The sequence below is a fragment of the Pongo abelii genome, chromosome 2, assembly GCF_028885655.2.
Source record: "Pongo abelii isolate AG06213 chromosome 2, NHGRI_mPonAbe1-v2.0_pri, whole genome shotgun sequence".
NCBI classification, from domain to species: domain Eukaryota; kingdom Metazoa; phylum Chordata; class Mammalia; order Primates; family Hominidae; genus Pongo; species Pongo abelii.
The window spans coordinates 122,453,967-122,481,397 of record NC_085928.1 but is presented as its reverse complement, the minus strand read 5'-3'; the positions used below and the strand labels follow the sequence as shown (position 1 = coordinate 122,481,397).

General features: G+C 43.3%; 1 protein-coding gene and 1 non-coding gene across 2 annotated transcripts in view; both read left to right on the top strand.

The window, feature by feature from the left end:
- The window catches only part of GPD1L (glycerol-3-phosphate dehydrogenase 1 like), a gene marked incomplete at its 5' end in the record, with an annotated part of 64,079 nt that extends 44,005 nt beyond the window's left edge, over positions 1 to 20,074 (top strand). Inside the window, 3 exon segments of the mRNA NM_001133203.1 lie at positions 10,691 to 10,924; positions 11,388 to 11,494; positions 17,170 to 20,074. Coding sequence (NP_001126675.1) covers positions 10,691 to 10,924; positions 11,388 to 11,494; positions 17,170 to 17,266 — 438 coding nt within the window. The 3' untranslated portion in view covers positions 17,267 to 20,074.
- Positions 20,075 to 22,417: 2,343 nt separating this feature from the next.
- LOC112132940 (small nucleolar RNA U13) lies at positions 22,418 to 22,517 on the top strand. Its single transcript, XR_002914639.1, has one exon. It is a non-coding gene; the product is annotated as a small nucleolar RNA U13 (small nucleolar RNA).
- Positions 22,518 to 27,431: the final 4,914 nt, after the last annotated feature.

Below are 27,431 nucleotides of genomic sequence, written 5' to 3'. Positions count from 1 at the left end.
GTGAAACCCTGCCCAGAACAGAGTGCTGGGTGAGAAGAAGGAGTCTAGATTGAGGTGAGGGCTTTGGAAAAGCTTCTGCTAATGGGAACCCATGCTGGTCTTGTGTCTGAACTTAGAATGGCTTTCATTTTTGCTGGCAGGAAGACTGTAAGTGGATGTGCCAGCTACCTTGATGGAAAGTGATTCATGGGGGATGCAGGGACATGGGGGTTGAAGGCCCTTAATCATCCTCCCTGCAACTTCCCACCCAATCTTTTAAAACGAGATCAGTTACCATCATTCCTGGGGGTTTGCATCAGAGCTGAAATTTTTGAAAACTGAGAAACAGGCACTTGTAGCAATTATTAACTCCAACCATTGTCTTGTACAGATAAGGAAATCGAGATCCAAAGAGCAAATGACTTTAGGGTAGCAAACATGGGCACAGTCGGAGCGTGAACACGGGTTTTAAGACTCTCAGCCCAGTTTCTTTGGTTACTGTGTACAACTTGACTTTTCTGGTTAGTAACCAGGCAGCATGAATGAAACGAAGCCCTCTCTCATCAGAGCCTGCCAGAGCAAGGACACATGGCCATCTGTTGCTTTCATGACATAAATAACAGTGATGGGTTTTTCCCCCCGACTATAACATAGTCATATTCCTTGTTTTCACACAACAGAAAGGTGTAGAGAAGGAAGTAAAAATCAAATCACTGACAATCCTACATCCTGAAATAACCTCAGTTAATGTTTGTTGTATACCCTTCCAGTGTTTTTAGTGTGTACATATGTGTATGGGTCCTTTTTAAAACAAAAACTAGATATTAGTGTTCAAGTAGTTTGATTTTGTGTGTGTGTGTTTTGTTTGTTTTTGAGATAAGGTCTCGCTCTGTTGCCCAGACTGAGTGCAGAGGCACAATCGTGGCTCGTTGCAGCCTCAGCCTCCCAAGCTCAAGCTATCCTCCCACCTCTGCCTCCTGAGTAGCTGGGACTACAGGCACATGCTGCCATGCCCGACTAATTTTGTTTATTTTTTGTAGAGATGGGGCCTCGCTGTGTTGTTCAGGCTGGTCTTGAACTTGTGAACTCAAGCAGTCTTCCCACCTTGGCCTCCCAAAGTGCTGGGATTACAGGCATGACCCACCACATCCAGCCATTGATGTGTCTTACTTTTTTACGTTAACAATCTTTAGTAATATTCTCCATACTAGCCACTTTACAAAATGTACCTTATCTTTTTGTACTAAAAAATGTGGAGCATTTGACTTACTAGGAAAAATATGAAAACAGCTCTCTACAAGGATAAAATAGAAAATTCAAAGGATTTATGCATAATCATTTTGTACCAGTGCCTCTTACTACCTTCAGAATGTCCTTCATGAACTCTTAGCTGTATTCATCTCTTAGTAAGGATATATTCTTTTTTAAAAATCAACTTTAAGTGTAATTCATGTAATTAGGCCAGGCATGGTGGCTCACACCTGTAATCCCAGCACTTGGGGAGGCCGAGGCGGGTGGATCACATGAGTATGGGAGTCTTAGACCAGTCTGGCCAATAGGGCAAAACCCCATCTCTACTAAAAAATACAAAAATTAGCTGGGCATGGTGGTGTGTGCCTGTAATCCCAGCTACTCGGGAGGCTGAGGCACGAGAATCGCTTGAATCTGGGAGGCAGAGGCTGCAGTGAGCCAAGATCATGCCACTGCAATCCAGCCTGGACAACAGAGTGAGACTCTGTCTCCAAAAAAAAGTGTAATTCGTGTAATCAAACTGCATCTATTTAGAGTTTATAATACCATGGGTTTTGAGAGTTGTGTGCATGCACTCGTGAAAACCACTACCAAAGTACACAACATTTCCATTATCCCCAAACAACTCCACATGTCCCTTTGAGGTTCCTCATCACCCCAGCCTCCAGTTGGGCAGCCAACTGATCTGCTTTTATATGCCATTGTTTGCATTTTCTAGGATTTTTATAAGTGGAACTGTACAGTATGCTCTCTTTTGTGTCTGGCTTCTTTGATCGGAGGTGTATTTTTGTTTGTTTTAATGTAAATTTTAAGAGGTACTTCATACAGAAAAGTACAAAAATCGTAAGTATATAGTTTAATCTATGTTATCTTTTTTTTCCCCTCTGAGAGAGGTCTTGCGTTCCTTGGCTCAAGCTGTTTTCCTGCCTCAGCCTCCCAAGTAGCTGGGATTATAGGTATGCACCACAGCGCCTGATTTATGTTATTGTTTTCTGTGTTTTCAAATAGTCTAGTGGTCTTTTTTTTCTTAACAACTTTTTTTTTTTTTTTGAGACAGAGTCTTGCCCAGGCTGGAGTGCAGTGGTGTGATCTCAGCTTACTGCAACCTCTGCCTCCCAGGTTCAAGGAATTCTCATGCCTCAACCTCCCAAGTAGCTGGGATTACAGGTGCACGCCACCACACCCAGTTAATTTTTGTATTTTTAGTAGAGCTAGGGTTTTGCCATGTTGGCCAGGCTGTGGCTGGCTAACAGATATATTACATCTGTAATGTACATTGTGTAATTGGCTAGTATGGAGAATACTACTAAAGATTGTTAATGTTAAAAAAGTAAAATACACGAATGGCTGGATGTGGTGGGTCATTCCTGTAATCCCAGCACTTTGGGAGGCCAAGGTTGGAAGATTGCTTGGGTCCACAAGTTCAAGACCAGCCTGGACAACACAGCGAGACCCCCATCTCTACAAAAAATAAACAAAATTAGTCAGGCATGGTGGCATGTGCCTGTAGTCCCAGCTACTTGAACTCCTGGCCTCAAGTGATCCGCCCGCCTCAGCTTCCCAAAGTGCTGGGGTTACATGCATGAGCCATCATACCTAGCCTATTTTTCACACCTATTATGCATGAATTCATAGGGAATAAGTCCCAGCAGCTCAGGCTCCTTCCCATTGGTTCCCACAAAGTGTGCTTCTCTGAGTGGAGCAGGCTGGTACTTCAGTCTAATCCAGGTACCTTTCTCTTTGGCTTCCTTCTTTTTCTGATCATTTTCCTTCATGTGTTTCAGGAAGCTATCTCAGCTCTTAGCTTAATATGTTCCATACACCCATTAATTCTCTTGGCAAGAATCTTGCCCTTAACTTGTTTACCACAATGCCAGCAGCATGCTGGGTAACATTGTAGACTCCTCCGGTTTAGCCACGGTGACACTTGTGGGGCATTCCTTTTTGAACAGCGACCATTCCCCTGATGTCTATAATATCATATTTTTTTTTTAAAGTTTTTTTAGCTTATGTATTTATTTTTTATTTTTTTGAGACAGGGTCTCACTCTGTTGCCCAGGCTGGAGTGCAGTGGTGCAATCTCAGCTCACTGCAACCTCTGCCTCCTGGGTTCAAGTGATCCTCCCGCCTCAGCCTCCTGAGTAGCTGGGATTATAGGTGCTCGCCACCATGCCTGGCTAATTTTTGTATTTTTTGTGGAGACAGAGTTTCACCATGTTGCCTAGTCTGATCTCAAACTCCTGGACTCAAGTGATCCATCAGCCTTGACCTCCCAAAGTGCTAGGATTATAGACCTGAGCCACCATACCCTGCCAATGTCACCTTTCTGATAGATTCACATATATGTGGCCAAAGGAGCAACTTCATGCTTTCTAAAAGACCTAGAGAACATATGTCAGGTACTTCTCTCCTCTTTCCCTTTTGTATTCATCATTTTGGTAAATTACTGGAAGATGGCAATTCTGGCCAAAAGGCTATCATTTTTAATAGATTCTTTATCAGGATTAAGTTTCATTGACAGAGACCCAAAATAATACAGGTTGAGTATCTCTTATCCAAAATACTTGTGACCAGAGGTGTTTTGGATTTTGGATTTTTTCTTTTTTGGAATATTTGCATTATACTTACCAGTTCATCATCCCTGTTTGGAAATCCAAAATGCTCTAGTGACTATTTCCTTTGAGCATCATGTTGGTGCTCCAGAAGTCTCAGATTTTGGAGCATTTTGGATTTTGGATTTTCAGATTAGGAATGCTCAAACTGTACTGGCTGAACAAGGTAGACATTTCTTTCTTTCTCATATAAAATCCAGAAGGTATATGACAGTTCTATTCTATAGAATTCGCAGGGACCCAGGCTTCTTCCAGCTCACTTGGGTGCCTTAGCCCATTTTGTGCTGCTATAGCAGAACACTTGAGACTGGGTGATTTATAATGAACAGAAATGTGTTGGCTCATACAGTTCTGGAGGCTGGGAAATCCAGTATCGGGCACCAGCAGTTCTGGTATCTCATGAGGGCACAGTCTGTTCCAAGTGGCACCTTGAATGCTGCCGGAGGGGAGGAGCGCTGACCCTCATGCAACAGAGGAGTGGAAGAGGCAAACAGAGGGCCACTCCCGGAGTCCTTTTTCTAAGGAAAAGCCTCAATCCATTCATGAAGGCAGAACGCACATGACCAAAACACTTCCTGTTAGGCCCCACTTCCCAACACTGCCACAGTGGCCATCGAATTTCAACATGGGTTTTGGAGAGCACAAACACTGAATGGCATAGGGTAGCATAGGGTGTGGCCCTTGTCTTCATGGTCTATGAAAGTGACCAGAGCATCAATGTCACATCTACCTTCCAGGCAGCGAGGTTAAAAAAAGAAGAAAGAAAGAAAAAAAAAAAAGACAGACAAAGAGCACGTGGCAGCTATCTTTTAAGGAAGGTTCTGGAAAGCCAACCTTGTCACTTGGCTTCATCTCAGTGGGTACACTAGGTGTGACCATAACTAGCTACAAGGCAGGCTGGAAAATCATTTTGGGGATCTTTTTTCTGGATAGCCATACACTTGCATTAAAATAAGAGACTCTATTACTGTAGAAGGAAAGAATAGATTGGGGATAAAGCAGCACCCCATGGTACAGGCTGGTGGTGTTCCTTTGTGGGGCTGTTCTGCAGTTCTAATTGCTGGGCATGTAGGTTTGCTCCAGGGCTTTGGCTGTGATAAACCATACTGGGATGCCCAGCTTTGGGTCTCATCTGTAGTCAGGGCCACTGCTCGCCCAAAAGCACCTTTATGTGAGTGAGAGCAAGGCCTACATAATCTGACATGCTAGCCACTAGGCGTATGTACTATTTACATTTACATTCAAATTAATTAAAATTCTTAAAAACTAAAAATTCCATTTCGGAGTCATAGTAACTACATTTTAAAGACTCAGTGGCTGGCTAATGGCTACTGTATTCGATAGAGCAAATATAAAATATTTCTATCATTGCAGAAACTTCTATTGGACAACGCTCTTCCAGCTAAGGCAGCTTCATATTGGTGCGACCGGCTGGGTGGGCCAAGTGTGGGCCTGCCTCAGCCTTCCTTGACATCTCAGCCAGGCTGCCTTAGACAGGGGCCAGCAGCAAACAATATGTGACACCTTGCCTTTAGTAATGCCAAACCCTGCAGACAGTCTCCTCTTAGCAGCTAGCCTCAGGAGGAGTTGGATGGATTGTTGGACTGAGAGAAAACAGTGAGTACTGACTTGGGTTTCGGGGAGGCAGTTCTTGCTGGGTGGTGAGAATGTTTGTGTAACCTGCAGGTAGCATGGGCTCATTCTCCTGTTTTTTATTCTTTTTGTGGGAAGGTTGAAGTGGGAGAGGAATTGAGCCCCATCCAACCCACCCCTATTCAGAACTGGAAAGAGTACAGTCGAGAGTGGATGATTGCCTCTGAGTGTTGCCATCACTCAGGAGATGGGGAAGGGCTACACATGTCTGTTTTCTGAAAATTATGATATTTTTAGCTCCAAAAGAGTTTAAAGCAGATTTAAATGCACAGTGGATAATGATAACTTTCACATCTGAGCGATCTCAGAGGACATCTGCTCGGATGCTGTTCAAACACGCTCTGACTGGCTCAGTATGTTTATTTTTCTTTCGACAGTGATAAGTGGTGGAGGGAGAGAATGAGGATTTCAAGATCTGTCATAAGGCGACTAAACTGGGTGGCAGCCCAGGGTCCTCTTAGAAGAAAGGAGTTTACCCTGCACTAGGTCTCCTGATCTCCCCTGGTGGGGAGTTTAAATGTCTAGTAAAAGCTTCTAGTAGAAGCTTTGGGGTGGTCTAGACTCCCATGTCCTGCTCACTTGAAGGGGCCACAGAGGAGCTGTGAGGGAGCACCCAGGCACCCTCATCTGGCTTTTCTGAGTACAGCAACACGGAAGCACTGCTTTGGAGCTCAGGGCCTGTCCGTACAGTCCTGCTTGGGTGGCTCTGGTTGCAGAGAGCTCCTGCTAAATCTTTCCTGTTGGGTGGGGTCAGCTCTTCCTGTTAGAAAGTTTTCATCTGGACTCTGCGGTGGCATCTCTGTGCCTTTCACTCACTGGCCCTAGAGCAGCACAGTGTGGCGTGATCTTCTCAGGCAAGGTCCTTACTCTGTGTGCTTCAGTTTCCTATCATGTTCCCATGATAATAGGACCTGCCCTGTGACAATGTTGTGAGGTTTAAATGAGGTAATAATATATGAAGCTCTTAGAACAGTTCTATAAGGTTTGCCGTTGCTATTTTTTATTACCTTTTCTTCTCCTAAGCTACTTTTTTTTTTTTTTTTTTTTTTTTTGAGACAGGCTCACTCGGTCACCCAGGCTGGAGAGCAGTGGCATGATCTCGGCTCACTGCTCAAGTGATCCTTCCACCTCAGCCTCCCAAGTAGGTGGGACGAAAGGTGTGTGCCACCACACCCAGCTAATTTTTTGTATTTTTAGTAGAAACAGAGTTTCACTATGTTGCCCAGGCTGGTCTCAAACTCCTGAGCTCAAGCAATCCACCCACCCCAGCCTCCCAAAGTGCTGAGATTATGCCCAACCTAAGCTAACCTTTTTACCTCCCAAGCCTTGGTGGAGGCCAGGGAGGCACTCTCCTTTGACACCCAATTGCAAAAGGTCAGGCGGGTCTTTTTGACCGAGAGTGGAGGAAGGGCAGGTTTCCCACACTGGAGCAGCAAGGCACAGGGGACAGAGTGGGCTACAGAGCCAGGCACCAGGAGCGCATCCAGACTTCATCCAGTGAGGTGTTCTCAGCAGGCCGCTAAACCTCTCTGAGCCTCAGTTGTGCCAGTTGGGAAATAGGAGGATAGGTACATACTTCAGAGTTGTGGGAATGATGATGAGGCAGTGTGTAACTAGCCTGGGCTGGCTGAAGGCACGTAACAAATAAGTGCCTCCCCTCCTCTGTTGACAGGAGCCCCTTGTTGAACAGAAGTCCATGTTCTCTCCCATTCAGCCCATACATATTTCCTGGGGTTGGTTTTTCATATAACAGTTTCAGAATGGTTCATGTTGTGATGGAGGGGGACATCGGGACACAGTCCAGGGGGCATCAGAGAGCAATTTCAGGAATCTGACCAGTTGGCCAATAGCCTAAGCCTCGCCACATTGCATGGCAACTTCAATAAAACTACTTGGCCAGCTCACCCAAGGGCTGGCCTCCGGGCTTCGGCAGTCAGCCCCGCTGCATGTCCCCAGGTGTCAATCTGTTGCCCCAGTACTGGTTGCAGCCCCAGTGCAGGCTACAATTGCACCAATTTCCCTGAAAGAATGTCAATACCAGAAGGGCCTTGAAAAATCTTGTCCAAGCCCTGAATTTTACATCTGAGGTGAAGATGGCCTGAGAGGTGGAGTGGTTGGCCCTAGGTCACACTGTGATGATGTAGAGGCTCTCTGGATGTCAGTGCCATGTACCGCTTCTGTGTCCTTGTAGCCTCCTTAGTCTGGCTGCTATGCTGGGAAGGGCATCCAGACCTAGGTGGGCCCAGCCCCAGGTGTTCTTATGGCCCCTGCTCTTAGCCTCTGCATAGCACTCATCCTAAAAGTTCTGGGTGTCCCATCCTGACTCAGCAGCTCACCCCTTCTAGAAGCAGAGCTGCAGAACTGGATCCCACCCGACCCCCCAGCGTCTCTCCAGGCTTCTTTCACACGGTCTCTGCCTTGCCTCTTCCCTGATGCTGCCTGTTGCTGAGAGTGTGTAAGCCAGGAATTGCCCCCTTCCATTGTCCCTGCACGTGGAAGTTTGAGATGATTGCTGTCTGAGAACTGATGAAACCTATAGTTCGCATAGCCTGTGTGGCAGGAAGAGGCTGAGAAGCTTTCACAGGTTCAGGCAAGTTGGTACCTTACGAAGACATATGACATATGCACTTGGTCAGGCTGTCAGTTCCTAGGACCAATTCCTCATCAGCTCTGCCTGCATCATTTTTAGAGAATTTTTCTACTTTTTCCTTTCTGTGTTGACTGCAATGAGAGGCATAAGCAGCAACCCCAGTAAGCTCTCACATTATTGCTCAGGAAGAGAAGACACTGGAGGGGGGCTTCCTATCCCCATCCTTTATTCGCTAGCCCTCTTTATTCCATGTCACCCCGTGGGAGAGGGCAAGAGAGGGCTCTGTTCTGTGGGTCTATGGGGAGTAGACTGAAACTTCAGGAGGCCCAGTTGGATGTTTTTTTCATGTGAAGTATCTTTGCGCCTCGGTCTTCTGGTGAGCAATAGCTGTATCTAAATGACCAAGTCTGTCATGGTGAGCCCGGCCACATCAATGCTATGTTTGATGTGTTTTATCAAAAACTGCCTGTGTACTAGAGAAGACATTTTTATTCCCCAGCTCATTCTGTTTTTTACCTCATCCCTCACATTTTATAGGCCTGATGTTTTAAGAAAACTTATTCTTTCACTATAAAACTTGGTTTTATTAAAATACACTTATTTTAACTCATTTCCCAAACTAATGCATGTTTTAAAATCTCCCACAGTTCTCTGTATAGTCACCAGGTATTACTGGAATTGCTAGTGTGGTTAGACAGTTGGATATTTGCTTTTTGGGGGGCATTGAGTGTCTTGGTGAAGGAGCTGGAAAAGTGGAAGGGGCCAGGAACCCAGGGGCTCAACTGCAGTTCCAACTGAGTTGCCACCTGTGCAACTGTGCAAGTGTTACTTGTCATAGGTGGTAATCTGACTTTTACTTATTATTTGGGCCCAGCTCAGATGCCACCTCCTCCATGTGGCCTTCCCTGCTTTGAACGGAAGCTTGTGGCTCCTGCTGCTTGTCAGCACACTCTCTCCCCTCTGCCTTTTTTTTTTTTTTTTTTTTTTTTTTTTTTGAGACGGAGTCTCACTCTCGCCGAGGCTGGAGTGCAGTGGTGCAATCTCAGCTTACTGCAAGCTCTGCCTCCCGGGTTCACTCCATCCCCTCTGCCTTTTGATGTGCTTTGTTGTGTCTCTTTTCTCAGCCAGATTGTCAGCTCCTTGAGGACAAGCTCTGTGTCTAACTCTAATCTTTGCAGCTCTCCCCTGGGAGCATCTTCAGCTCCTGCATTCCCCCTGCCACCCGCTAGCCCCTGCAATCACTGTGTCCCTCCAGGGCTGAGTGGGGTGCTCCCCACACAGTACAGGCTCAGTGCATACCTGTTGAAACGGAATTTCAGATTCTCAGTACCTTTTATGGAATATCATTTTCTGCTGAGCATTACAGTTATTTGTACACGTTTTATTTTTCCTGTAAGGTCAGGGCTGGTAAATGTTTTCCATCAGGGCCAGACAGAAGAGGCCTTGTGGACCATACGGTCTCTGTTGCAATTACTCAAATTTGCAACCATAGACGATGTGTAAATGAATGGGTATGGCTGGTTTCCCATAAAACATTATTTACAAAACAGGCAGTTGGCCTAGATTGCCAGCCCCCATAGCAGATTATCAGCTTCTGAAAAGGCAGGCTCTGTGTCTCATTTGCCTTGTGTCTAGCAGAGGCCATGCAAAGAGTGAGTGCTCCATAAATACTCATTTGGTGATTATTAAATGAAACAAAAGGCTGGAATTTGAGCTGCACACATACAGGCCTCATGACCCAGTGTTTCAGTTCCTAGGTCATACCCAACAGGATTGCCTGCACATAGTCACCGGAGGGCATGTGCCCGGGTGTCCATGGCAGCACTATTTGTTATGGCCCCAAACTGGAATCTACCCCAGTGCCAGTTGACAGGAGATAATTAAATAAATTGCAGCATATTCACAAAATGGAGTACTGTGCAGCAATTAAAATAAATGTGCTCTATGTAAAAATATGGATGAATCTCACAAACACGATGTTGAATTAAGACAAAGCTACACATAAAATATTACATATTGTATGACTCCATTCACAAAAAGTTGAAAGGCAGGTAAAACACATCTATGCTGTGAGAAGTGAGGAGAGTGGTTACCTTTGGTGGTGGAGGTGGACTGGAAGGGGGTCTCAGGAGCTTCCTGCAGCACTAGCTGTGCTTTTTTCCTTGATCAGTGTGCTGGCTATGGGGGTGTGCTCAGTTTGTGAAAATTCTTCAATCTGTGCACTTAGGATTTGTGTACTTTTCTGTATGAATGTTATGGTTGCATAAAGCATTCCATTTAAAACAAAACAAAAAGTAAAGTAGTTTGTCCAAACATTATTTAACCAAAGACTACTATCAGCCGTTCTGATTTTCTGGCCAATGCTCTTCAACTGCTGACCCCAAATATGGACTCTTTGTCCTAGAAAGGGGAATATGGAAGCCCTGTCTCTCCTTTCGTCATCTGTTTCACCCAGGTGTACAAGAGCAGAACCCTGCATTGAGCACTTTGAAGATGGAGCCAATGTCCCTGGTCTGCCCCTGCCTCGGCATCCCCCACCACCTCTGGCATCCATACCCGCGGTGGGTGCTGTAACGGCATCTGGGCTTTGTCATCTCCTTTGCAGAACATCGTAGCTGTGGGAGCTGGGTTCTGCGACGGCCTCCGCTGTGGAGACAACACCAAAGCGGCCGTCATCCGCCTGGGACTCATGGAAATGATTGCTTTTGCCAGGATCTTCTGCAAAGGCCAAGTGTCCACAGCCACCTTCCTAGAGAGCTGCGGGGTGGCCGACCTGATCACCACCTGTTACGGAGGGCGGAACCGCAGGGTGGCCGAGGCCTTTGCCAGAACTGGGAAGGTAGCCCCTCACCTGCTCTCCCGCACCCCCTCCTTCCTCACTTGAGACTCCTGGCTTGGGGTGAGCTGCAGCCCAGGGGAGATTTCATGCCAGCATCTATTTGCTGGGATTGTTCTGTTTGCCTGGCTGCTTTTTCACTTTACTCTTCTGTTCTTTATCTTTGTGTCTTTATCTTTCCTTGGCTTCCAGCACGGGATTGAAGCTCTTCTCTCACTCTGCTCTTGAAATAATTGATGCTAGGCCAGGCATGGTGGCTCGTGCCTGTAATCCCACCACTTTGGGAGGCCAAGGTGGGAGGATTGCTTTAGGCCACAAGTTCGAGGCCAGCCTGCACAGCATAGCAAGACCCATTCTCTACCAAAAAAAAAAAAAAGAAAAGAAAAAAACACTTAAAAATTAAACAAATACATGATTCTTTAGTCTTTACCATAGTTTTTTTAATATATAATCCTTTGTTTTTAAGACCATTGAAGAGTTGGAGAAGGAGATGCTGAATGGGCAAAAGCTCCAAGGACCGCAGACTTCTGCTGAAGTGTACCGCATCCTCAAACAGAAGGGACTGCTAGACAAGTAAGTCTCTCAGTCACCCATGAGACCAGATAAATGTCCATCATTCCTGTTCTCAGGACTTCCAGCCCCACGGAGATGAGCTAGACTATTTGACAAGTGCCCTTAGAACTTATCTGGATTAGTTCAGTCCTTTGTGTGATGCGAACGTCTGTGATGAGAAGCATCTACCTACTCCCAAAACATGTGTTTACACAAAACCAGGCTCAACTTCAATGAAAGGAGCTCAATTCTATAAGTCATGTTATAAAATATGAAACTTAAGATTCTAGTTTGTCTCGCAGGGTGTTTGGTAAAAGCTACATATCATACGTTTTAAAATTTGTAAAAATTACTTTTTTGTTTTTATAAAAAAGTATGGTTATGTTATTAAAATGTCAAGTCAGAAAAGAAGGAAGGATGAGTTAGCCCAACATTATACCATTAGAAGGTAGCTCTGTTAAGGTTTGGTGCACAGCCTTCCAATCTCTTCATCTGGTGGGTAGATGGGGCATAGGATGGGATGGGATGGGATGGAATGGGGTGAAGGGATGGATGATGGGTGAGTGGGTTGGCAGGTGGGAGGGGATGGGATGAGATAGATGGATGGATGGATGATGGATGGGTGCATGGGTAGATGGGTGAGTGGTTGGGTGGGATGGGTGAATGGATGGATGATGGGTGGGTGGGATGGGATGAGATAGATGGAGGGATGGATGACGGATGGGTGCATGGATAGGTGGGTGAGTGGATGGGTGGGATGGGTGAATGGATGGATAGATGGTTGGGTGCATCCATCCTGCATTGCCCTTCCAGGCCAGTTGTGTGTTAAAGGTTGGCTTAAGTCAGTTTATTTGCCACCTGATTGAGAGAGTGAGCCCTGTAGCACCAGAAAAGCCTCCCAGCCTCTCCTGAGGCCACTCCCCAGCCCTACCTGCTCCACAGCACTTTCTCTTGCCGATTTACTGGGCATGATTGTGGGGGACCATAATCATGATGCCAACTACACCACCGCATAAATGCTTATGCAGCATATTGTATGTATCCTTAACTCTCGTGTAATACTCTCTGGGGGAGGGGAAGTCTGGTTGCCTAGGACTGGAGGGAGCTGGGCAGCTGGAATGACATGCTGATTGTGGCTAATTCAGAGCATGAGCTTCTCTCCAAGCTGGGAGGAGGGTCGTGGGTGTTGTTGCTATTATCTCTGGTTGCAGCTCCTTTATCCTGTTTCTGTCAGTTTAGGTGTCTGCTGGTCCCAGTCACACATCTTTACCTCCCCCTGCACCCAGCACTCCTCCTCCTTTTACCCAGAACAAATTAATCAGCCATGGAGTTCCGTACTGAAAGTTAAAAATGAGGGTGGATGGAGCATTTGTCTTCCCTCTTTAATTTGCACTTTATTTTTCTGAAATGGCTTTTAAAACCAGCCATGCAGAGATGGAAGTTCACAAACTGGCTGCCAAAGGAGGAGAACTACCTTTAAATTGTGACTAAAAGGAAAATGCCTCTGACATGCATGGTTTTTCTTACCTACTTAGCAGCAGACAGTGATATGTTTGTGTGTGGTTGGACTACTTTAATGACCACTGAGCATTTATCAAGAAATTTTTTTAAGTCTCAAAAAAGAAAAATAATACTTGGCTGTTTAGTGAGACTCTCCCAACCAGCATTTTCAAGTGGCATCTTGAAACACACCCCAAGTGTGCTACCATGGGGTGCCTTGATAGGATTCTCTGGATAGACAGGTTGGCTGGGCATTAGCCTGTTAGCTCCAGGGAGACATGGACTAGAATTGCCATTCTGGGGCCAGTAGCTGCCTGTTTTCAAAAGCAGGTGTAACCAAGCAGGTAAATCTCTGCTCTGAGCAGACATCTCTCCTTTGTCATGTCCCATTTTATTTCTTCTGATTAGAAATTGAACAGGCTGCACCTGTGCTTAATGACATCGCTGCTGGATTGGACGTGGCAGCACCCTTCTCCTGGGCTGGAGTGTAGAATCCCCTGGGACTCCTCCCCATTCCTTGTACCACCTGCCTCCCAAAGGCAGAGGCCTGTTGTGCTCCCTTTGCACCACCTCTTACTTTGATTCCTTTTTTCTTTTTCATTCTGACCACCACTACTCCGGTCTTCCTCTGTTTCCTTCTCCCCTCCCTTCTCTTCTCCATTGCTATAGAAAAAATAGCAGGAGGGCAGCATTCAAGGCTACTCTGTGGCTTATTAGCCATGTGGCCTTGGGCAAGTCACGTATTTAGCTGTTCTGTGCCCCAGTGTTCTTATCTACAAAATTAAGATGGAAGACCAGATGATCACCATGATCCCTACCAGCTTGAGCATTCACATTCAGAGGCCTCCTGCTCTTATAGAGTGAAGCACATGGTCCTTAGGCAAAGGTGGCCCCCCTCAATCTAGCACCAATGTAACTTCCTGCAGTACATCCTCTTACTCCCTATGGTACCTTCGTTTCTTGAATGGAACTTTTCTTTGCCTCTCATTTTACCTTAATTACCTTTTCAAAGGCCGTGTCACATTCTGAGATACTAGGGGTTAGGACCTAAGCATATTAATTGGGAGGAGGGCACAGTTCAGCCCGTACACAACATGTTCTCTGAGGTGCGTGTTGCAAGCTCCTGGGTCTCACTCTGTCACACAGGCTGGAGTGCAATGGTGCAATCTCAGCACTGCAATCTCCGCCTCCCATGTTTAAGTGATTCTCTTGCCTCAGCCTCTCCAGTAGCTGGGATTACAGGCGCGTGCCCCTATACCCATCTAATTTTTGCATTTTTAGTAGAGACTGCTTTTTACCACATTGCCCAGGCTGGTCTCGAACTCCTGGCCTCAAGCAATCTGCCCACCTTGGCCTCCCAAAGTGCTGGGATTACAGGCATGAGCCACCACGCCTGGCCTGGCTTTATTTATAATACAGCACATCCCTGCACTTAGTCTGAAGTCTGAAACATCTTAAGCCCTCAGTATTGATTAGTGGGATAGCTGACTGACTGGTTTGTCCTTTTTTTTTTTTTTTTTTTTTTGAGACAGAGTCTCTCTCTGTCACCCAGGCTGGAGTGCAGTGGCACGATCTTGGCTCACTGCAACCTCCGCCTCCTAGGTTCACGCCATTCTCCTGCCTCGGCCTCCTGAGTAGCTGGGACTACAGGTGCCCGCCACCACGCCCGGCTAAGTTTTTGTATTTTTAGTAGAGACGGGGTTTCACCGTGTTAGCCAAGATGGTCTCGATCTCCTGACCTCGTGATCCGCCCACCTCGGCCTCCCAAAGTGCTGAGATTACAGGCTTGAGCCAGCACACCCAGGCCTCTGGTTTGTCAATTTTTTAAATGAAATATTGTCTTTTTTCTTCCTTTCACCTCTAACTTTATTTAGAGAGTCTTCCAAACTGATCTAATTGGCCTTTTAGCATTTTATGTAATAGAAAATAATATTTAGATGGGCAGTGTAGCCTAATGGTTGATCATTGGCTTCAGAGTCCAAAACTGTGGTTCAATTTACTCATATATAGAACGGGGACAATATTTTCTACCTCATGGGGTGATTGTAAGGATTAAACAAGTTACTTGTCTGTAGAAATTTCTCTTCCACACACTTCATATCTCTTGTTAACATCCCTTCCACAGAATGCACTTTGGAAATGCTAGTTTTAAAAGTTGGGAGTGCTTTCAGCTGCAAGAGCAACACACAGTTATAACAGGGAATATGGAGGTGAACATTATTAAAGTGTTGGCCCAGTGGCTCTGGCTCTGGATTAGAATCTCAGTGATCCTGTTGGCTTTCCCTTGAACCTCAAGATGGCTGCAGCAGCTCCAGGCATCACATTCACTTTTACACTCAGGAAGGGAACAAGAGTAGTCTGGGGTAACAGATTTTTCCTCTAGTGCCTCTCGAGAAATCTTCCCCGAGAAACCTTCAGCAGATATATTATGTCTTGCTGCCTAGGACTGTGTTACTTGACCAATTCTAGGTGAAAGGCTAGGAAGGTGAGTAGTCTCTTCCAACCTTGGGGAAAGGGAGAAGCAGGTTGGAAATGGCTTTGGATGGCCAGTCATCTGCTACCACACTGCTTTGGGGACATATACATTGTTCTCATTTCAGGAACAGGGAAACATAGCATGGAAGGACAAAGAAAGGGGCTGAAGTTCCTAGGCTTTAAATCCAATCCACAGGAATTTATTCAATGAATTCTCACAGAGCACCTGCCCCTTGCTTTGCATGGTGCCAGGCACTGAGGATACAGTAGCGAAAAAAACAGACTTGGTCCCAGTCCTCAAGGAGCTTTCTCGGTCCAGGACACACTGTCCTTCTTGTGACTGCTATTATAAGCTGTTGTTACTGCACATCCACCATTTTCCAAGTGTGTACTGTACACTTCACACATAAGTCATTTAATACTTGCAGCAAGGCTGTGTATCCAGTCCCATTTTACAGATGGGCAAACAGGGTCAGAAGGATTGTGAAACTTGCCCAGAGTTAGTAGGCTGTAGAGTCAGATTTGGTTAGGTCTACCTGACTCCAAAAAAATAACAAAACATTCCACAAAAAAGTAACAAAACATTCCACAAAAAAGTAACAAAACATTCCATACCTTAAAAAAACTACGATGAAGAAACAACCCTACAACGATAGACTCTCATAAAGACGTGATCTATTAGTACTATTTGTTCTTCTTAAATTAAATTATCATTATAAGATTCTGTCCAGCTAATTTTCAGGATTGCCTTTCAAGACTCTGTTGATTCTGCCAAGCTCACTTTGAGCTATGTGTGTGTGTATTTAAAAGCCTGGGCCGGCGCGGTGGCTCATGCCTGTAATCCCAGCACTTTGAGAGGCCGAGGCGGGTGGATCATGAGGTCAGGAGTTTGAGACCAGCCTGACCAACATGGTAAAACCCCGTCTCTACTAAAAATACAAAAATTATCCAGGCGTGGTGGTGCACACCTGTAATCCCAACTACTCTCAGGAGGCTGAGGCAGGAGAATTGCTTGAACCCGGGAGGCGGAGGTTGCAGTGAGACAAGATCATGCCACCGCACTGGGCGATAGAGTGAGACTTTGTCGCAAAAGAAAAAAAAAAGAAAAAAAGCCTGATGAAATTATTTCTTTAGTGATTTTTCACTTATATCTGTATTCACATCTTGGAAGAAAAGGTAAGATAAATCAAGCTTCTGACATAAGATGAGTGCTTTGCTAATCGTGGGTCCTCACTCGGATTCTTGTGGGAGCATTCCAGCCTACATTATTTGTGGTGATGTGTAGACTGCCTCATTGTTATCTTGGGATGATTCTTTTTGGAGAAGGGAGAGCAATGCCTCCTTGCAATTTAAAAATTTATTTTTACAACTTTAAAAATAATGACAGAATATAGACTCCTCCAAGATTTGACCAAGAGTCGGAGCCACAGCTCCTTATGTAAATGACAACAGTTTGCCCTAGTAGGATCACCGTGTGACTTGTTTGTGGACAGTGCGCTCCAAGCTTAATTAGGCAGAGGATGGTCTAGGTTGCACCAGGATCTGACAGCCACATTCCAGAGGCTCTCTGCAGACCAAATAATAAAGGAATGTAGAAAGTGCTCACTGTGTTTTCCATAGTCACATACTAACCTACAATCTGTTAGGACAGAAAACCTAACTTATTCTCTGAGGTAAATCCAGTGGCCTAACCTTGTCTTTTCACATTTCCTCCCAACTAGGTTTCCATTGTTTACTGCAGTGTATCAGATCTGCTACGAAAGCAGACCAGTTCAAGAGATGTTGTCTTGTCTTCAGAGCCATCCAGAGCATACATAAAGTGAATCATGCAACGTGTTGGGGGAAGTTCTGCCTTTCTGATCAGTCTTTTGGGTTCACATGGAAACCAGGACTTGGCAACATGATGTTTGACTGTAATCTCATCACGGATATGTATGAATTTTTACAGGTTCGTTTTTGAATTGTGAGAGGCAGTTCATTGGCAAAGATGTACTGGGCAGTAACTAAACACACATGCAAACGTGTGAATGGTGGTTTATTCCTCGTTCTGTGGGTGTTTCTATGAGCCAAAATTAAATGTCTTTTTTTCAAAATTGCTTATGAAATTTCCACACAATCATAGCTTATAAGATTGGAACGATCTCAGCTAAATTTTTTAGGTGTAATTCATATGTATTTGAGTGGAGGATTTTTTTTCTCATTTTTCTAATGTTAAATTTTAAGCAGCATTAACATGGTAGAGTGGAGGAGTGAGTGTGTTCAAAGATCAACATATTTAACTTTTAAACACTATCTCAAAGCCAGCATAATTAACTACTTTGATTGTGGGCTGACCTTTGTTTTTTTAACAATCAGGTATTTTTAATTAGATAATCCACTCATGTATTTCCCCCTCACTGCAGTTGTCTGCATTTTTATCCTCTTTTCTCTTAGTTAGTTGTCAGAATGTGCCTTCGTCAAGGCTCGGAGGTAACAGAAGACAGAAAATTCATCTGGGATTTTCCTGCTGTGGCTGGCACATTCTTCTGATTAACAGACACTTGTATGATGCTTTAGGCTAGTTAGTGCATTTTTTAGCAAACATTTATCTTAAGCATCACAGATCCACTGGGGGGGGGCAGGGGGTCTACTGTTACTCCTCTTGTTAGATGCAGTCACTCCTCCTGCTCACCTAGTGAGCAGGGACAGAGCCAGGAGTCAAGTGCAATGCCAAGGTGCATGACCCTCTGAGAAGTCACTGGGCTGATTTGACCTCCGACTAATTGGTTGTGGCAAATGCCATGTGCAGCCTTTCCTGAGGCCATAGGAGGGCTTCCTGCAGCTAAGATCTGTGCAGGCCATCCTCTCAACAGGTGCCACTCCAAGGGCGGTCCTCGGTGCAGCAGCATCAGCTTCACTTGGGGGGGTGGGGGAAGGGGCGGTCTCAGAAATGCAGGTTCCCAGGTCCCACCCTGGACCTCTGAAGGGGTGTGGCATCTGTGTTTCTGATGCTTACTACAATATGTGAACCACTACTTTAGAAAATCTGCTTTAACTTGGCATTCCTCTAATTGTGTTCCCTAGGAAATGACTGTCCCAAGATCCAGTGATTATTCCAGGTGTTCCCTGGAAAGGTCAAGTGAGTCTGGGAAACACTACGTCTGTACACCTCTTGAAGGTGTCGAATGTATGTTTATACATCAGTGGAACCCATTTTTCTAGCCTAGCAAGTCCCAAACACATCACACTGAAGAGATTTTGGTGAGGAAACTTGCTGGAGTTTTCAGGGAACACTGTTCTAGGCTTAGGTGACCTTAGGATCACTCAAGTAGACCCTTCACTCCCTGCGAGAAATTAGGATGAATAACTACCTGTGGTATTGTTGGTTCTGAACTTTTACAGTTCAGGCCTGCTGTGAATCTTTGATGAAGCTTTAAGGTGACACTGTTGTACAAGATGTCAGCTTTGCTGAAACGCACATTACCTGGAATAAGTGCTTTAATTGTAGAATTAGAATGGGATTTACTGTACTGTTTTAAATGAGATTGGCTTCAGAATCCATTACAGTTACCTTACATAGCACTTGATACGTGTTAAAGGAACATATGAATGTAATTTATATATTCCTGGAATTTAAGTTACTTTGTGAGATTTGGGCCTGTCCCTCAACGCCAGTTTAGGATTTCTTTTTTTCTATACCTTGAAATGATTATAAAATAGATTTTCATGAGAATTTTAAAAACTCTATCCAAAACATTTTTGGAGCATTTTAAAGCCCCATACACAGAAGTATACAAAAGCACACAAAACACTCCAAGTTTCAGCAGTTTTAGCACCACCGTTAACCCACTTTGCTTGTCTCGTGAAAAATCTTTGTTAAAGTTTGTACATAGGTAACAAAAAGTTACTTTAAAAGATACATAAAGGGCTGTAAGCTAATTGTGGTGTCTAGTAAGTAGCATAATGAGATGTGAGGAGTTGGGACTTTGCATGTTTTGCGTATTTTCATCTGCATTCAGCTTCTTACTCTGGGTTTGTACTCGAGTGTTATTTCTTTGCAAATGCCCTTGTAATTACCACTCTGAAGTCTGCTGACTGTGTCTCTTGAACATACTTAGGATATTCTGCACATTATGGAAAAAGGTAAATTTTAGAAGTTCCTGCTCTACTAACTGTAGATATTTATGACTCTGCGAGTTATCTATTTTTATAACCACCTGTGGTCCATTGTTCATTTTAATTCACATTTCTTATGAAGTATGGTAACAGGGAGGGAGACACCTAGATTAGCAGCTCAATTTGTACTACTTCAGCCAATCTGTGAATGTAAAAACTACACTGTTGCCTTGCTAGGATCCACCCACCTATAATATGGAACAAATATCTGAATGAAATCCACCCTACGAGATGGAGTCAAAGTAAACTTGTGGTTTTTCATTTAACTTTTGACTACAACATGGCCCCATGGCATCCACACCAAGAGAGTGTTGTGATGAGGTGCCGGTGTGCAAAGGGAACTTTAGTTTTTCCACTGGTTCTTATCTGCTAGCCTTTTACGTACATGTGTACTATATTTGTTTATAGACTGTAGGTGGATATATAATTTAAAAGCTTGATTTAATAAACATTTAACCCCATAAACTTGCACCGTGGATCCTGTTTTTCTTTTTATCAGCTTAGGTAATCATTTTATTTGTCAGCTCTTTCTTTTTTCCTGAACTGTGTTTCATTACCAATATCAAAAACAGTTTTCAACAGAAGGGCTTCATCTCTAATCCCGGGCCTTAAATGCGTCTGTTTTTATTGTTTACTGATATTTTTATGTAATTGCAGTTTAGGATGGAGACCTTCTAGTGAATTTGAAATCCCCTTCTCCCCACTCCATGTATACCTTTAAAAGCTGGGAAAATATAACCAGTGCTGATCTCATAAAAATATAAGGGAAATTCCTAGAATCCTGAAACAAATAGGGGACTGATTGCCAAAGTCGAAAGGATTGAGTTGTGAAGCTTATGCTACACGAGAGCCCACCAAAGGCTATGTTGTCAGGGAAAAAAATGAAATAAGAATACCCAGGTAGAGGTACAAACAAGGAAGCTGGGCTCCATGTGAGAAAAATGTTGTTTAGTTTGCTACAGAGTCTTGCTCTGTCACCCAGTGGTGGCACACACCTGTGGTCCCAGCTACTCAGGGGGCTGAGGTGGGAGGATCACCTGAGCCCAGGAAGGTTGAGGCTGCAGTGGGCAGAGATCATGCCACTGCACTCCAGCCTGGGAGATAGAGTGAGACACTGTCTTGAAAAGATAAATAAAATAATTGAAAAATAATTCATTATGAGTGAAAACCAACAGATTTTTTAAAACAGTTAGAACCTTAGGATTTCAGATAATTTGAGTAATACGATAGATGGTTTTTAAAAATCATTTGAAATCCTTTATAGAGATGGGGTCTTACTATGTTGCCTAGGCTCGACTGCAGTGGTGTGATTATAGCTCACTGCAGCCTCCAACTCCTGGGCACAAGCAATCCTCCTGCCTCAGCCTCTCAAGTAGCTAAGACTCCAGGGGCATGGCACCACACCCAGCTTTTTTTTTTAAAGTAAAGATAGGGTCTTGCTATGTTGCCTAGTCTGGTCTCAAACTCCTAGCCTCAAACAATCCTCCTGTCTCGGCCTCCCAAAGCCTTGGGACTACAAGCATGAGCCTGGCCAGATGCTTTGAAAGATATTTTTAAAAATAAAGGCATAAAAGAAGGATTAAAAAATAAATTCTATGGGAGGAAAAAAAAAAAGAACCCAGCCAGGCAGATTTGAAAAGGAACCTATTCAAACATTTAGGAATGAATATAATCATTTGAAGTTTAAAAATAGGCAGATGGAAAGATTAAAGACTAGATTTGACAGAGCTACAGATGGAATTGGCAAACTGGAAAACAGATCTGAGGATATTAAAGTAGCAAAGAAAATATTTGAGAATTTAAAGGTTAAGTGGAAGATAGAATAGGACTTGAACGTACATCTGATAGGAGTTACAGAAGAGAGAAAAAGGAGGCAATTTTTGAAGAAAAGGCTGAAATTTGTCCCGATTTAATTATGTGCATTCAATTTTATGTTATTCTCCGTAACGTATTTCCATTAAAATTTAATCACATGGTCTTTATAACTTTTTATGACTGCATATAAACTAAGTTGATGTTGAACATTTTTGAGGAAATATGCTTTATGAAGAATCTGTATGGATAATCTAATTTACTGAAGCTATGATTTATTCAAGTTACTGAAGCAAGTGATGTTACCTTTGGTAGGGATGGGAGACAGCAGGCATGGTACTGTGGGAAGACTTGTTCTAGCTCCTGCTTAACATTTAATATCCATGTTGCTTAGCCAAGTCAGCTAACTTCTCTTTAAGGTTCATTTTTCTCATTGGTAAGTGGGAATAATATCTGTGCAGCCTACCTCATAGGATTGCTGTAAAGGTCTGTAAAGAGCAGGAAATCAATATATTAAAGGAGAAAAATTAAATGATCATGGGGATATCTGCTTGTGGCAGAAACAATGCCATGTGTTCACTAAATTATTTTTTCTTTTCTTTTCTTTTCTTTTTTTTTTTTGTAAATACACAGTTAAATTACATTTCCCAACCTCCCCAGCAGTTAGGTGGCATCACATGATTGAGTTCTAGTCAGTGACATAGGGAGAGAAAAGTGCTACTTTCATGTGTTATGTTCTGTTTGATTCTTTATTATTTCTTCTGTGTGTGCTGGTTGGATATCAATTTCCAGTATGTTCTGGAAGCCATACATTGAAGATGATGGACCCCCTTTTCAGCCAGGATTCTACAAGACAATATGGAGAAAGTACCCCCCCATCACGTTGGTCTGTGATTGATAGGTACAAAAATTATTGTATTATGCCACTGAGACATAGGGGTTACTTGTTATAGCAGCTAGCATAACTTCACTTCATACATTGCTAAAAAGATGTTTGAGGAGATCCTTTTGTGGTTGATAAGTGTGATGATTGAGTTTTCATGGTCATGTATGAGATGTGCCCCCACTCAAACTTGTCACAACATCTGCTTATTATCAGACATGAAAAAAAAATTAGATGTTTCAGGAATTTAAAAATGGAACTTGCAGAAACATCAAGAGATTAGGGAAATTTTAATCCCTTGCTCACTACAGCATCACAGTGTCTGTTTTGCCATCACTTTTTTGGACACAGGAGGCTATATATGAGTGTGGGCGTGCCTATGGGTATGTCTGTCTGACTCTTCCCTACCCAGGATAACTCTGGCTAAATCCAAATGTGTATATCCAATAGTCCTTCTTTCTCTCTCTCGCTCTCTTTTTTTTTTTTTTTTTTGAGACGGAGTCTTACTCTGTCACCCAGGCTGGAGTACAATGGCATAGTCTAGGCTCACTGCAACCTCCGCCTCCCAGGTTCAAGAGATTCTCCTGCTTCAGCCTCCGAGTAGCTGGGATTACAGGCATGTGCCACCACACCCAGCTAATTTTTGTATTTTTAGTAGAGATGGGGTTTCACCATGTTGGCCAGGCTGGTCTCAAACCCCTGATCTCGTGATACGCCCGCCTCGGCCTCCCAAAGTGCTGGGATTATAGGCATGAGCCACCATGCTCGGCCTCATCCTTCTTTCTCTAGGACTAATGCCAGCAAGTTCCAGGACTTATAATATGTGCTTAACATCAGAGAAGTCTTCACCAGGTGGTGATATCCTTAAGATGTCTTCCTCATTTCAAAAGGTTTAAGTTAGAAATGTCACTAGATCTTAGATAAGGCCATATGCTACTTGTAACCTCCTAAAACCATGTCTGTCTGAAACCCGATGGAGTGGTTCTTCAGCTCCCCCTCAAAGACTGAGGAATTAAACTTCTCTGAATTGTACACATTGTGAGTGAAATAGAGCCATTGGAAAGTACTTTACTGTTGAACTCAATGCACCCTGTTGTTTATCAAACTGGTGTTATTTGACTCGTTACAAATGGAAACGCTTTTATGCTATAATGGAAGTGTTATTTGCATTTTTGTTACTAGTCTTATTTTTAAATAATTTTTCAGTAGGTAACACAGTTATCCGGTTCGAAAATAAAGCCTGCTTCCCAAGTAGTTATTAGTTTTTAACAATCTCTTCTAGAATTTCATTTCACACACATAAGCAAAATATATATATTCTCATTCCCTTCCCCATTTCTCTACACAAAATTGAGCTTACTAGACGCATTGTTCCACATCTTGCTTTTTTTACTTAACATGACATCTTGACAATCTTTTATATCAGTTATTTTTAATAACTGCATGTTTAACTTTTTACTTTGAAATAATTATGGATTCATAGTAAATTGCAAAGGTACCCTTCACCCAATTTTCCCTAATATATCAACACCTAGTTTTTAAGATTGTAAGTTAAAATAACAGTAGCAAAACACTTTCAGCACTGCTTTTTTTCTTTCTTTTTAGTCAGGGTTTCCCTCTGTTGCCCAGGCTGGAGTGCAGTCGCTCGATCCTAGCCCACTGCAGCCTCCAACTCCTGGGCTGAAGCATTCCTCCTGCCTCAGCTTTTTCCAATAGCTGGGACTTCAGGCATGAGCCACCACACCCAGCTAATTTCTGAATATTTTGTAAAACCAGGGTCTCACCATGTTACCAAGGCTGATCTTGAACTCCTGGCCTCAAGTGATTCTCCTGCCTTGGCCCCTCAAAGTGCTGGGATTATAGGTATAAGCCACCATGCCTAGCCCACTTGTAGCACTGTTCTAAGTGCTTTGCATAGATGAACTTGTTAATAAAAATGTATCACCCCCATATACAGATGGGGAAACTAAGGCACAAGGAAGATAAAGAACGTGTCCAAATAACAGAGATAGTAATTAATGAGGCCAGGTTTTGGACCTGGGGAGTTTGGCTTAAAAGTCTGTGTTCTTAACTCTTAGATAAGACTACATTAACTCCTTTGAGTAATGGGTGTTCATAGTTAAGCAAAAGCAAACAATGATTTGAAGGGCTGAAAGTGTAATCACTCTTAATTCTTTTGCAAATTTTCATAAATGTACTGTGTTCATGCTGCGATATATTTTAAGACTATATTGTTTTAAAACTTTTTAAATAGTTTTAATATTGAACTTTCCATATCAATATAATCTCCTACATCATTCTGCATATCTGCATCATTTTCTATGACTCTTCCTTAGTTTATTACAAATAAATATTTGTTTTCTGTCTTCTTTTTATTATAATAATTGGTGCAGAAAACATTCTTGCACATGGATTTCTGCTGATTTATATGAGTGAATCTACAGCATAAAATCCTGGAAGCGGAATTGCTGGCTCAAAGGTATGTGTGTTCTATACTTTAATGGAAACCGCCAAATCCCCCTTCACAAAGATGGCTGCAATTTATGCTTCTGACCTCGCTTTCTGTTCCTAATTACCTCTACAGCCTCTATTAGGGCATTCTTTATAATAACAAGAGACCTAAATTGAACCAAATAAGTCCCAGAAATGTGAGCCTTTGTACTTAATAATTTATGTCTCTCCTATCAGTTTCACTGTGAAAAATAAAATTTTTTGTTATTCAAAACTACAATTGTGTTAAAGCAGCCATCTTACTATAGTTGTAATAGTTGGTACTGAAAGTTCTTTTTTTTTTTTTTTTTTGAGACAGGGTCTTGTTCTGTCACTCAGGCTGGAGTGCGATGGCACGATCTTGGCTCACTGCAACCTCCACTTCCCGGGTTCAAGCAATTCCCCTGCCTCAGCCTCCCAAGTAGCTAGGATTACAGGCACCCGCCATCACGCCCGGCTAGTTTTTTGTATTTTTAGTAGAGATGGGGTTTCACCATGTTGGTCAGGCTGGTCTTGAACTCCTGACCTCAGGTGATCTACTCACCTCGGCCTCCCAAAGTGCTGGGATCACAGGTGTAAGCCACCGCACCTGGCCTTGAAAGTTTTTATAGTCACAGAAAGGTTCATGTAAATGAGATGTTTATAACTAATGTTAAAACAAGAAACATTTTTTTTTTTTTAATCACAAATTCACTATTTATTCAAAACCTCTTCAAGTTATTGTCAAAACAAGCTGAAATTGGGGTAAGATGCTTTTCTGGGGGAGTTCCAGGTTCTAATTAACTGTGACCCTTGCCCACTAGAGGTCGCTCTTCGTGAATAACTTTTCCCTAGGCAGTTGGCATCCTGTGAAAGACAACATCATTATTCCTACGGCATTTTGGTCAAGTTTTTAGAAGAACACATATTTCTTATGAACTAAACTAAATTTGTACTAGGAAGCGCCCAGTGTCAAAGTTTCACTTTGACTTTTAAACTCAAAACAGACCACAATTTGTTTTTGTTGTTCCAATAAAACTTTATTTACAAATATAGACAGTGGGTCAGATTTGGCTTGAAGTCTGTCAATCTCTAGATTAGCAGACAAATTTTTTAAACAAGAAAAATAGAGTTGATGCAGCCTTTCTCTGCAAGGGGACACAGCCTGGGAAATAGAGGTCTGGAGCAAAATGTGAGTCCCCAGAATACAAAGGATACAAACGAAGAGATGCATAGGGTCAGATATGGGGCAAGGGGCATGGAGCTTCCATGCCCCCCCTGGGCACGCCAGCCTCCGGGGACCTCCATGTGTTCAGCTATCCAGAAACTCCCAGACCACACATTTTGACATACAGCAGCTTTACTTTCACTGTTGGCCTGTGTCCACCTAGATGTCTGGGGGACTTTTGTTGCTTCTTGATCTCTTTCTCTTCCTTGATGTTGGAGATCCACTTATGAACATCTTTATTAAATTTCTGTTTTCTTCTGTCTCTCATTCTGACACTGACATTCTGACAAAAGCAAAAACACTTGCTTCCTGCTTTTTGCTTTTAGGAAAGATTCCAGGAACACACCTGGGAAATACTTTTAAAGGAGGCAGTTTCAGCAAGGAGAGTGGTAGGAAAAATAAAACCTCTTTGCATCCTAATCTTCTTTCTGGTTTGCTTGTCTGTTATCTTTGGAGATAGCATAATTTTCACTAGGATGCTGTGTAATCATGAAGCTAATGAAATGTAAGCTTCAAGACCCTCACTTGTGTAAATCCTTTCTAAGGCCCTGTACCAAACTTTGTTTTCATAGATTTTTATTTTTCTTAAAGTCATAACCCCCTAAAACTAGTCCATCTCTAGTTTCAGAACTTTGGAGTCAGGTGGGGGTTCAAATTTTAGACCTGTGTGAACTTGGGGAGCTAACTTCCCCCTAGGCCTTAATTTTCTTTTCTGTAAATAGTATCTTTTATCTTGGGTTTCTTGAGAAGTCAGAAAACATGTCATTTGCTTTTCCCAATTCCCTGAACATATTAGGGGATTTCATGATGGAAAGAACCCAGAGAGAAAATGACAAATCCATATTTGGATTAAATTGCTTGGGGCCTTGGTGGGGAGATGTGCAGGAAGCAAGAGGACACTCTGGACAACAGATCAAAAGGGGATGAGGGGCAGAGATGTTGGGTGAGGCCAGTGTCCAGGCAGTTACTGAAGCCAGAGTTGGGTGAAGCAAGTATCTGTGTGGTAGGAAGGAAGAAGTGGGAGTCTAAGCCCAGAACAGTGTCCAGGGTGAGGCCTGAACTTCAGAAGTTCACATTTCATTTCTTGCAGGTAATTTATAAATCTTGCACCCCATTCCTCAGGACTTACTCATTCAGGACTCTGTTCTCATTGATCCTGCCATCCTAAGTGTGACAACCATTCGGAGTCCGTTTAAAATTAATTATTGCAATACCCAGAGTAATCACTTGAGGACAGCACTACGCAAGGGTTATTCAACCAACATCCTTCATTTAACAGATACTTATTGAGGACATGTCATGTGCTAAGCAAAGTTGTAACTAGGGTCAAGGAAAGCTTTCCTGAGGAAGTGACCCTCGACCCATGTAGCAAGATGGGGTGGAATTAAATAGGGAAGGAAGAGGTGTTCCAGGTAAATGTAGCAGCATGTGCTAAG